Source organism: Dendropsophus ebraccatus, chromosome 2 (genome assembly GCF_027789765.1).
Source record: "Dendropsophus ebraccatus isolate aDenEbr1 chromosome 2, aDenEbr1.pat, whole genome shotgun sequence".
Lineage (NCBI taxonomy): Eukaryota > Metazoa > Chordata > Amphibia > Anura > Hylidae > Dendropsophus > Dendropsophus ebraccatus.
In genome coordinates, this window is record NC_091455.1 from 236,707 (window position 1) to 249,884 (window position 13,178).

At 50.3% G+C, this 13,178-nt stretch overlaps 1 protein-coding gene across 6 annotated transcripts in view; it reads right to left on the minus strand.

The window, feature by feature from the left end:
* WDR97 (WD repeat domain 97) overlaps positions 1-13,178 on the minus strand; it is a 194,459-nt gene that overhangs the window by 31,672 nt on the left and 149,609 nt on the right. For 4 of the 6 annotated variants that reach the window (XM_069959750.1, XM_069959753.1, XM_069959752.1 and 1 more), the window contains one exon: positions 12,231-12,403. The exons of the other annotated variants lie outside the window; for them this stretch is intronic. In XM_069959750.1, the coding sequence (XP_069815851.1) occupies positions 12,231-12,403 (173 nt within the window). The remainder of the gene's footprint in view (positions 1-12,230; positions 12,404-13,178) is intronic. 6 annotated transcript variants of the gene reach the window in all.

A 13,178-nucleotide genomic window follows, 5' to 3' on the forward strand; every position in this document is an offset into this window, starting at 1 on the left:
CTCATCAGGAGCATGCCCAGGCCTTGTAGGGAGGTCATACAGACACCTCATCAGGAGCATACCCGGGCCTTGTAGGGAGGTCATACAGACACCTCATGAGGAGCATGCCCGGGCCTTGTAGGGATGATATACAGCCATCTCATCAGGAGCATGCCCGGGCCTTGTAGGGAGGTCTTACAGACACCTCATCAGGAGCATGCCTGGGCTTTGTAGGGAGGTCATACAGACACCTCATCAGGAGCATGCCCGGGCGTTGTAGGGAGGTCATACAGACACCTCATCAGGAGCATGCCCAGGCCTTGTAGGGAGGTCATACAGACACCTCATCAGGAGCATGCCCAGGCCTTGTAGGGAGGTCATACAGCCACCTCATCAGGAGCATGCCCGGGCCTTGTAGGGAGGTCATACAGACACCTCATCAGGAGCACGCCCGTCCCTTGTAGAGAGATCATACAGACACCTCATCAGGAGCATGCCCGGGCCTTGTAGGGAGGTCATACAGACACCTCATCAGGACCATGCCCGGGCCTTGTAGGGAGATCATACAGACACCTCATCAGGAGCATGCCCGGGCCTTGTAGGGAGGTCATACACCTCATCAGGAGCATGCCCGGGCCTTGTAGGGACATCATACACCTCATCAGGAGCATGCCCGGGCCTTGTAGGGAGGTCATACAGCCACCTCATCAGGAGCATGCCTGGGCCTTGTAGGGAGGTCATACAGACACCTCATCAGGAGCATGCCCGAGCCTTGTAGGGAGGTCATACAGACACCTCATCAGGAGCATGCCTGGGCCTTGTAGGGAGGATATACAGCCATCTCATCAGGAGCATGCCGGGGCCTTGTAGGGAGGTCATACACCTCATCAGGAGCATGCCTGGGCCTTGTAGGGAGGTCATACACCTCATCAGGAGCATGCCCGGGCCTTGTAGGGAGGTCATACAGACACCTCATCAGGAGAATGCTCGGGCCTTGTAGGGAAGTCATACAGCCACCTCATCAGGAGCATGCCCGGGCCTTGTAGGGAGGTCATACACCTCATCAGGATCATGCCCGGGCCTTGTAGGGAGGTCATACAGCCACCTCATCAGGAGCATGCCCGGGCCGTAGTAGGGAGGTCATACAGACACCTCATCAGGAGCATGCCCGGGCCTTGTAGGGGGGTCATACACCTCATTAGGAGCATGCCCGGGCCTTGTAGGGAGGTCATACAGACACCTCATCAGGAGCATGCCTGGGCATTGTAGGGAGGTCATACAGACACCTCATTAGGAGCATGCGCGGGCCTTGTAGGGAGGTCATACACCTCATCAGGAGCATGCCCGGGCCTTGTAGGGAGGTCATACAGACACCTCATCAGGAGCATGCCTGGGCATTGTAGGGAGGTCATACAGACACCTCATTAGGAGCATGCCCGGGCCTTGTAGGAAGGTCATACAGACACCTCATCAGGAGCATGCCCGAGCCTTGTAGGGAGGTCATACACCTCATCAGGAGCATGTCCGGGCCTTGTAGGGAAGTCATACACCTCATCAGGAGCATGCCCGGGCCTTGTAGGGAGATCATACACCTCATCAGGAGAATGCCCGGGCCTTGTAGGGAAGTCATACAGCCACCTCATCAGGAGCATGCCCGGGCCTTGTAGGGAGGTCATACACCTCATCAGGATTATGCCCGGGCCTTGTAGGGAGGTCATACAGCCACCTCATCAGGAGCATGCCCAGGCCTTGTAGGGAGGTCATACACCTCATCAGGAGCATGCCTGGGCCTTGTAGGGAGGTCATACACCTCATCAGGAGCATGCCCGGGCCTTGTAGGGAGGTTATACACCTCATCAGGAGCATGCCCAGGCCTTGTAGGGAGGTCATACAGACACCTCATCAGGAGCACGCCCGGGCCTTGTAGGGAGGTCATACACCTCATCAGGAGAATGCCCGGGCCTTGTAGGGAGGTCATACAGACACCTCATCAGGAGCATGCCCGGGCCTTGTAGGGAGGTCATACACCTCATCAGGAGCATGCCCGGGCCTTGTAGGGAGGTCATACAGCCACCTCATCAGGAGCATTCCCAGGCCTTGTAGGGAGGTCATACAGCCACCTCATCAGGAGCATGCCCGGGCCTTGTAGGTAAGCCATACAGACACCTCATCAGGAGCATGCCTGGGCCTTGTAGGGAGGTCATACACCTCATCAGGAGCATGCCCGGGCCTTGTAGGGAGGTCATACAGACACCTCATCAGGAGCATGCCGGGGCCTTGTAGGGAGGCCATACAGACACCTCATCAGGAGCATGCCCGGGCCTTGTAGGGGGGTCATACACCTCATCAGGAGCATGCTTGGGCATTGTAGGGAGGTCATACAGACACCTCATCAGGAGCATGCCCGGGCCTTGTAGGGAGGTCATACAGCCACCTCATCAGGAGCATGCCCAGGCCTTGTAGGGAGGTCATACACCTCATCAGGAGCATGCCCGGGCCTTGTAGGGAGGTCATACAGACACCTCATCAGGAGCATGCCCGGGCCTTGTAGGGAGGTCATACACCTCATCAGGAGCATGCCCGGGCCTTGTAGGGAGGTCATACACCTCATCAGGAGCATGCCCGGGCCTTGTAGGGAGGATATACAGCCATCTCATCAGGAGCATGCCCGGGCCTTGTAGGGAGGTCATACAGCCACCTCATCAGGAGCATGCCCGGGCCTTGTAGGGAGGTCATACAGGCACATGGAGGCCACACACTATATATATATGGACATTACAGCAGAGTTGGATCAGCCTGGAGGGGGGTACCACTGTAATTCTGTGTGTGACGCCACCTCTAGGCCACCATTGGGTAATACATGGGATTTCCAGGGATGATGTGTGTGGCACGTTGGTGTCAGCATATTCAGCTTTGTACAGAACAAAGTATCACTGAGAAGATGTCATTCCATCACATCTAGGAGGGGTATATATATATCAGTCACATCTAGGAGGGGTATATATATATATATCAGTCACATCTAGGAGGGGTGTATATATATATATATATATATATATATATATATATATCAGTCACATTTAGGAGGGGTGTATATATATATCTGGTATGCTGGGCTGTGTTTATGGGTGTGTGTATATATATATATATATATATATATATATTTATATAATGGTATGCTAGGCTGTATATATATATATATATATATAATGGTATGCTGGGCTATATATATATATATATATATATATATATATATATATATACACCCGGCGCTGCCCGGGTATAAAGTGTCAGTGTGTTAATTAGATTTATTCTAAGGTGCCCAGGAGGCCAATCTATGTCCTTGGTTTTTTTTTTTTTTTTGTTTAAGGGGAGAGCCAGAAGCCCTATATGCCCCTATACACCCGACAGTTCGGCACTGTTTATGTAAATTGTAGCTTATGCACATTAGAAATAAACTAAAAACTTTAAACATCCGTCCAGTATACCTGTAGTGTATAGTTGGGGGGGTGGGGAGGCTGTATATCTGTAGTGTATAGTTTAGCGGGTCCTGTATACCTGTAGTGTGTAGTTGGGGGGGGGCTGTATACCTGTAGTGTATAGTTGAGGGAGGTCCTATATAACAGTAGTGTATAATTGGGGGGGGGGGCTGTGTACCTGTACTGTATACCTGCAGTGTATAGCTGGTAGAGGTCCTGTATACCTGTACTGTATAGTTGGGGGTCCTGTATATCTGTAATATATAGTTGGTGAAGGTGCTATATACCTGTAATGTATAGTTGGTGGAGGTCTTCTATACCTGTAGTTTATAGTTTAGGGGTCCTGGATACCTGTAGTGTATAGTTTGGGGGTCCTCTGTACCTGAATTTTATGGTTGGTGGAGGTGCTGTATACCTGTAGTGTATAGTTTTGGGGTCTTGTATACCTGTAGTGTATAGTTGGTGGAGTTCCTGTACAAATAACTACAAGAAGGATATGCTTAAAAGAATGTACTTTATTTCTATTCGTTTAAAATATATCAAAAAGTAGCAATATACTAATGTACAAAAGGTCTCCAAAACAAGGTCCGTAGTCAGTAGGAGGGGAGTAATGCTGTCCTATCCTCACTGGTGTGGGGGAAGCTCTGTTTGTGTCCACAGATAGCCGTACCAAGTCCAGTCGCAATTACAGACAGTACCATCAGTACCTCCTGACTATAAAATTGGACCAATAGTAAAACAATAAAGTTATCTCCTGACAGTCAGTAAACCATAATCTTCTAGTTTAGACCCGTCCAAGGAGAACAGACCAACCAACATGTCCGACGCGTTTCAGTATCAAGTGTCGGATACATCATCAGGGGCTAAACGGTCGAAGCGTCAAATACGTCATAAATTTATCATAATAGATAAAGCATCACAATTATACATGATTTATGGCAAATTTTGCACGCCAGTAGTTAATATGTGTGTGATGATAATGTGGAGCGCTGCTGTATCCCGTACTCACTGTACCAACGTCCAGGTGACCAACAGATATTTATCCCACCATAGGATACTGGTCGCGGATACTGTATAATGTAAAAAAGTTGTATCAGTATGACCAGAGTTATGTGTGATGATATGTAATAGGATAACTCATATAGTACTTACTCTGTCATGCTCAGGGGTCTACCTGGGTACAGACTTACATCTAGGATCAGTAAACCGTGAATAACCACCAATTGTTACCATAGTAACCGCGTGCGCAGGGCTGTAATGATAAACAGCCACATGCAGTGGATGATGTCAGATACTACTTACAGCGAGCGCTCCGTGAGGAGACATTCTCCCATCCTCCTGTTTCAGCCGAGTCTCGGGAGTGTCTGCGGTGGCTGAAAGAAATAGCCGCCGCTTGGCAGTTGTGCGTCTGACGTCACAGCACTCGAGCCAGCGCGCCAGAACTGAGCCACTCCCCCCTGCACGCCCGGAGCGAGCGAAAGGTCTGTTTGTAAACAAGGGATGGGGCGTTCTAGCAGTGTGGCGCTCTCCAAGGTGCTGCAACAGTGTGCAGTGGGAATAATATCGCCGTGTGAATAAACGGGTAATGGGATTTAAGATACTGGCTCATACTGGGACCGTCTCTCTAGACATGACTAATGACAGATATTTTACAGATATGCAGAAGGCTTACTATATGCGTATAACAGAGGTATATACATGATATGTTGGTGTGTAACATGATAATCATAGTGCAATGCGGCAGTACCACCACACTCGCAGATGATGTGACTATATGGTAGCTAGAGTCTAGGATTGAATCTATGGAAGGGTAAATGCTGAGAAGGGTACCAGATTACTGTCACGCTATAGGATCCTGGATGAACGGTGGGGGATGGGCCTAAAATACCCTAATATGCCCTATCCTATGTGGGGTGGTCGTCCTAAAAAGTAGTGGGTCCACTAGGACCTTCCCTAACTTCCTAGTTGAGCCAACATGCTAAGTATTGGGAGTAGAGGGTTACAGTGTCACTATTCTAAGAGGGGAGGAGAGAGAGGATATGGGAGGACAATGTAATGCCTATTTGCACTAAATATGGCTAATACTATGATGTATCCATAGGTGCATGATATGTATCTCTATAGGCTATATTACATGTGCTGGTGCATGTGGCCACAATAAGTCCTATGCACTAAATGTAACAGGCAAAGTTTAGAGACTCATTAAGGCCTCCGGATGCGGTGGTTTGTAAGGTATATATCCACCTAGTCTCTTTCTGGAGCAATATTCTCTCCATATCCCCCCACGGGGGGATGGTTTGAGGCTCTCTATAGCAGTGAATTTAATGACATCGGGGTTACCCCTGTGAAGTTCGTGTATGTGTGTTGCCAGAGGTGTGTCCCTTTTATTTCCAGGATCCTATAGCGTGACAGTAATCTGGTACCCTTCTCAGCATTTACCCTTCCATAGATTCAATCCTAGACTCTAGCTACCATATAGTCACATCATCTGCGAGTGTGGTGGTACTGCCGCATTGCACTATGATTATCATGTTACACACCAACATATCATGTATATACCTCTGTTATACGCATATAGTAAGCCTTCTGCATATCTGTAAAATATCTGTCATTAGTCATGTCTAGAGAGACGGTCCCAGTATGAGCCAGTATCTTAAATCCCATTACCCGTTTATTCACACGGCGATATTATTCCCACTGCACACTGTTGCAGCACCTTGGAGAGCGCCACACTGCTAGAACGCCCCATCCCTTGTTTACAAACAGACCTTTCGCTCGCTCCGGGCGTGCAGGGGGGAGTGGCTCAGTTCTGGCGCGCTGGCTCGAGTGCTGTGACGTCAGACGCACAACTGCCAAGCGGCGGCTATTTCTTTCAGCCACCGCAGACACTCCCGAGACTCGGCTGAAACAGGAGGATGGGAGAATGTCTCCTCACGGAGCGCTCGCTGTAAGTAGTATCTGACATCATCCACTGCATGTGGCTGTTTATCATTACAGCCCTGCGCACGCGGTTACTATGGTAACAATTGATGGTTATTCACGGTTTACTGATCCTAGATGTAAGTCTGTACCCAGGTAGACCCCTGAGCATGACAGAGTAAGTACTATATGAGTTATCCTATTACATATCATCACACATAACTCTGGTCATACTGATACAACTTTTTTACATTATACAGTATCCGCGACCAGTATCCTATGGTGGGATAAATATCTGTTGGTCACCTGGACGTTGGTACAGTGAGTACGGGATACAGCAGCGCTCCACATTATCATCACACACATATTAACTACTGGCGTGCAAAATTTGCCATAAATCATGTGTAATTGTGATGCTTTATCTATTATGATAAATTTATGACGTATTTGACGCTTCGACCGTTTAGCCCCTGATGATGTATCCGACACTTGATACTGAAACGCGTCGGACATGTTGGTTGGTCTGTTCTCCTTGGACGGGTCTAAACTAGAAGATTATGGTTTACTGACTGTCAGGAGATAACTTTATTGTTTTACTATTGGTCCAATTTTATAGTCAGGAGGTACTGATGGTACTGTCTGTAATTGCGACTGGACTTGGTACGGCTATCTGTGGACACAAACAGAGCTTCCCCCACACCAGTGAGGACAGGACAGCATTACTCCCCTCCTACTGACTACGGACCTTGTTTTGGAGACCTTTTGTACATTAGTATATTGCTACTTTTTGATATATTTTAAACGAATAGAAATAAAGTTCATTCTTTTAAGCATATCCTTCCTGTAGTTATTTGTAGTTTAAGTGAGGATAAAACCATTGTGGGATTGGTGTACCCTGGATCACACTATTGTTTGCAGAGTTTCTGTATACCTGTTGTGTATAGTTTGGGGTCCTTTATACCTGTAGTGTAGAGTTGGTGGGGGTACTGAATACCTGTAGTGTATAGTTTGGGGTCCTGTATACCTGTAGTATATAGTTGATGGAGGTCCTGTATACCTGTAATGCATGGGTCTCAAACTCAATTTACCCGGGGGCCGCTGGAGGTAGAGTCTGGGTGAGGCTGGGCCGCATCAGGTTCTCCACAAGAAGGGAACTGGGGGGTGACAGAGGGGACTGGGGGGAGCTGGGGGGTGACAGAGGGGACTGGGGGGAGCAGGGGGGTGACAGGGGATTGGGGGTGACAGAGGGGACTGGGGGGAGCAGGGGTGACAGGGGAGCTGGGGGGAGCAGGGGATGACAGAGGGGAGCTGGGGGGTGACACAGGGGACTGGGGGGAGCAGGGAGGTGACACAGGGGAATGGGGGTGACAAAGGGGACTGGAGGTCTCTGAGAGGGGACTGGGGGGAGCAGGGGGTGACAGGGAACTGGGGGGAGCAGGGGGTGACACAGGGGACTGGGGGTCTCTGAGAGGGGACTGGGGGGTGACACAGGGGACTGGGGGTGACACAGGGGACTGGGAGTCTCTGAGAGGGGACTGGGGGGGTGACACAGGGGACTGGGGGGAGCAGGGAGGTGACACAGGGGACTGGGGGTGACAAAGGGGACTGGGGGTCTCTGAGAGGGGACTGGGGGGAGCAGGGGGTGACAGGGAACTGGGGGGAGCAGGGGGTGACACAGGGGACTGGGGGTCTCTGAGAGGGGACTGGGGGTGACACAGGGGACTGGGGGTGACACAGGGGACTGGGAGTCTCTGAGAGGGGACTGGGGGGGGTGACACAGGGGACTGGGGGGAGCAGGGGGGTGACACAGGGGACTGGGGGTGACAAAGGGGACTGGGGGTCTCTGAGAGGGGACTGGGGGGGAGCAGGGGGTGACAGGGAACTGGGGGGAGCAGGGGGTGACACAGGGGACTGGGGGTCTCTGAGAGGGGACTGGGGGGTGACACAGGGGACGGGGGGTGACAAAGGGGACTGGGGGTCTCTGAGAGGGGACTGGGGGGAGCAGGGGGTGACAGAGAACTGGGGGGAGCAGGGGGTGACACAGGGGACTGGAGGTCTCTGAGAGGAGACTGGGGGGTGACACAGGGGACTGGGGGTGACAAAGGGGACTGGGGGTCTCTGAGAGGGGACTGGGGGGAGCAGGGGGTGACAGAGAACTGGGGGGAGCAGGGGGTGACAGAACTGGGGGGAGCAGGGGGTGACACAGGGGACTGGGGGTCTCTGAGAGGGGACTGGGGGTGACACAGGGGACTGGGGGGGGTGACACAGGGGACTGGGGGAGCTGGGGGTCACTGAGAAGGGACTGGGGGAGCTGGGCACACACCCCTCCTCCTCCTCCTCCTCCTCTCACCCCCGGCACCGGCGCTCTCCTCTCAGCCGCACATGCAGCTCCTCAATCTCTGAAGGAGGAGGCCGCGGGGACTGCAGGGTGAGGTGATAGCATCACTGCAAGTCCTGGGGCTGTAAAGCAGGATCGGGGATCTGCACTGCATCCCCCATCCTGCTGAACAGCCCCAGGACTTTCAGCGATGCGATCACCTTTCAGTCCCCGTGGCCTCCTCCTCCAGAGACCGGGGAGCTGCATGTGCGGCAGGGACGCTAGGGGGCGGCGGCTCTGCTAGGCGGCTGTAGGCCCCCGCAACTCTCACCTGCCCCGCACCGCCGCCGCACACCTCTCCTCCCACCACCGCTGCTGCCGCCGCCGCCCACCTCTCCGTCGTCTTCGGGAGGCCGGCCGAACAGCTGCAGCCATCTCTGATGCCGGCCCCCCACTGCTGCGTCATCAGCTGCTCAGCCGTGATTGGCTGAGCACAAAGTTAAGCTCAGCCAATCGCGGCTGAGCAGCTGATGAGGGCCGCACTTACAGGAAAGCTACCATTGAGATGGGGGCCGCAAACTAGTGTCCCGAGGGCCGCAGTTGGCCCGCGGGCCGCAAGTTTGAGACCCCTACTGTAATGTATACTTTTGGGGTCCTGTATACCTGTAGTGTATAGTTAGTGGAGGTCCTGTATACCTGTAGAGTTCTGTAGTATATAGTTCGGGGGGTCCTGTATACCTGTAGTGTATAGTTTTGGGTCCTGTATACCTGTAGTATAGAGTTGGTGGGGGTGCTGTATACCTGTAGTATATAGTTGGTGGAGGTCCTATTTACCTGTAGTATAGAGTTGGTGGAGGTCCTGTATACCTGTAGTGTATAGTTTGGGGTCCTGTATACCTGTCATATATAGTAGGTGGGGGTCCTGTATACCTGTAGTATATAGTTGGTGGAGGTCCTATTTACCTGTAGTATAGAGTTGGTGGAGGTCCTGTATACCTGTAGTGTATAGTTTGGGGTCCTGTATACCTGTCATATATAGTAGGTGGGGGTCCTGTATACCTGTAGTATATAGTTGGTGGAGGTCCTATATACCTGTAGTATAGAGTTGGTGGAGGTCCCGTGCACCTGTAGTGTATAGTTTTGGGGTCCTGTATACCTGTAGTGTCCTGTATACCTGCAGGGTCGTATTTACCATTAGGCACTCATGATCTGCCTAGGGCAGCACCTTGCATGGGGGCAGCACCAGGGACCAGGGGGAAGGAAACAACTTTTAAATTTTTTTTTATTTTTCTAGTCTTCCACCTCCTGTTCCGACTTGCCAGAAAATCTAGTGTCTTTTTCGAAGGGGGGTATGGTAGTATTGGTCAGGTCTGGTGTGGCAGTGTTATCCAGTCACAGTATGGTAGTATTGGTCAGGGCTGGTATGGCGGTGTTGTCCAGTCACAGTGAGGTGGTATTGGTCAGGTCTGGTATGGCGGTGTTATCCAGTCACAGTGTGGCGATATTGGTCAGGTCTGGTGTGGCGGTGTTATCTAGTCACAGTTGGTGGTATTGGTCCGGTCTGGTATAGCGGTGTTATCCAGTCACAGTATGGCGATATTGGTCAGGTCTGGTATGGCGGTATTGGTCAGGTCTGGCGTGGCGGTGTTAAATGTGACCTCTGGAACTATTACCTACCAATCTATCATGATGCTAATAAGTAAATGAAGATGGGGCGTCCTCAGGCTAAGTGCTTAGGGCAGCAGCAGCTGGTAATACTGTGCTGTATACCTGTACTGTATAGATGGAGTAGGGGGTCCTGTATACATGTACTGTATAGATGGAGTAGGGGGTCCTGTATACATGTACTGTATAGATAGAGTAGGGGGTCCTGTATACATGTACTGTATAGATAGAGTAGGGGGTCCTGTATACATGTACTGTATAGATAGAGTAGGGGGTCCTGTATACATGTACTGTATAGATTGAGTAGGGGGTCCTGTATACATGTACTGTATAGATGAAGTAGGGGGTCCTGTATACATGTACTGTATAGATGGAGTAGGGGGTCCTGTATACATGTACTGTATAGATGGGTCTATCAGTTATTTCTCTGCAACCAGATATCATTATTTATATATATATATATATATATATATATATATATATATATATATATATTATGTGCTGGGCTATATATATAATATATATAATGGTGTGCTGGGCTGTATATATATAATGGTATGCTGGTGTGTGTGTGTGTGTGTGTATATATATACATATACAAAAAAGGAAAAGTCCAGCACCAAAAGGGCAAATCCCATAAAACTTAGTCTTTATCCTTTTTTGTATGCTGTGACCCTGGCTCCGGGTCTTACCGTGCACCAAAGGCAATACCACGGCAGGTGAGCTGGCCTACAACAGATTGTTTGCATATATATATATATATATATATATATATATATATATATATATATAATGGTATGCTGGGCTGTGTATATGTGTGTGTATGTGTGTGTGTGTGTATGTATGTATATATATATATATATATATATATATATAAATAAATAATGATGTGCTGGGCTATATATATAATATATACAATGGTGTGCTGGGCTGTATATATATATAATGGTATGCTGGGGTGTGTGTGTTCCACTCCCTGCCGCTCCTTCCCGGTTGCTGGAGATGTCTCCCAGTTTGCCAGGACTGGATCCAGGAGCGTCAGGGAGTGGAGCAGCCCACAGCCGGATGAGCACTTTGCTGGAGACGTTTCCCAGTTTGCAAGGACTGGATCCAAGAGCGTCAGGGAGTGGAGCAGCCCACAGCCGGATGAGCACTTTGCTTCCTTCCTGCTGTGGATTCGCTCCTCTCTAGTCATTTTACTGGTTTCTTACTATCTGTGGGATCTGAGGACGGGGATTGTGTGGTGATCCCTATTACACAGAGCCATAATCGGGCCGATTCAGTCAATTATCGCTCCGTGTAATAGAGACAATGATCAACCAATGAAACATTAGCTGATCGTTGGTTTAGGTTTGGACCTAAAATCGTCGGGCGTCAACTGCGCATCGCTATGTGTAATAGTGATGTGTGGCCGGCGGCTGAGGATCACCCAAACCTGGCACCTTGCCTCTCCCCATTTCCGGTCTTATCTTCTGTGCTCTGCAGTCCCGGCAGCTGCAGCGTCTGAGCGTCCTGTCAGCTGACAGGCTGCTCAGCTCGGTCACAGCGGTCCTGGCCTGTGATTGGTTGAGAGGCCAGTCAGCTGACAGGCTGCTCAGATGCTGCTGCCGCTGGGACCAGGGAGCTGCGGAGCACAGGAGAGAAGTGTGGGAGCAGGGAGAGGTAAGGTATTAGGTGTTTGGGCAAGGGCTGCATGGACATCACTAACGATGCCCATGCAGCCCTTACTGGCCGAATAGGTCCAGTAAACGAGCACCAATCTAGCAGATCGCTGCTTGTTTACTTTAAATGATCGGCCCTTGTTATAGGACCCTTATTTGCTATAAAGTAAGAAGCCGGTGATGTCCTATATGTGGGGAAGGGGGTATTACCTGTCTATTGGGGGAAGCGCCAGCACTGTGCTCCTAGGCACTGGTTCACGACCCCTCAGTCCCAGTAGCTCTCTCCTCATCTGGACCTCACAATAATAATTCAGAACATCGATGGGTGTGACATCATACAGCAGACGCTCCCGAGGCTCCTTATGTCTTGTTCTTTTGCCTCTCTGTAAAATACACAGGGTCATCATATACAACATCACTAGCTTGGTAGTCAGGACGTCATTCCTGGGATCAGGGGGTAACTGGTCCTGGGATGAAGCAACACAGAGGACCCTGATGAAGAAGATGAGGGAGGGACTAACAGACTGTAGCACCCTGGGCCAATGGGGTAAATAGGATCCTGGGAGGCACAAACAGAACATAGGAATTCAGCAGCATAGCCACAGGCCCGGAGCTCCATGGTGTAAGGCACAAGAGCTGGTTGTACCGTTCACTGCAGCTCTTACATTGGTTTTGTGGACGTTAATCCTTTTTCTGCTGCTCAGCTCATTCCCCTCAATGGCAAGGGGGCATGTCCCTTATCAGGAGACTGAAAGTACTATAAACCAATAGGCTACAATCTGAATGCCCATGCCTCTATACAGGAGGTTTTATGTGTCTCAGGGATGAATGCAGCAATAGACCCCCACTGTGACGCTAAATGACCAGAAGAGAAGCTGCAAGACGAACCCAGGTCACATAGTAACAGATCACCCAGTCAAATGCTGGCGCACAAATCTCACACAACAGCAAAAAGGACAAACCTAGGACTGATAGCAGAGGCAGAAAAATAGCAATGATATAACAAACTGCAGATATAGAAGAGGAAATTATAGGATCAGACTAACAGAGGTGGCAGAGCAGAGATCCTATGGCTAATAGCAGAGGTGGCAGAGCAGCGATCCTATGGCTAATAGCAGAGGTGGCAGAGATCCTATGGCTAATAGCAGAGGTGGCAGA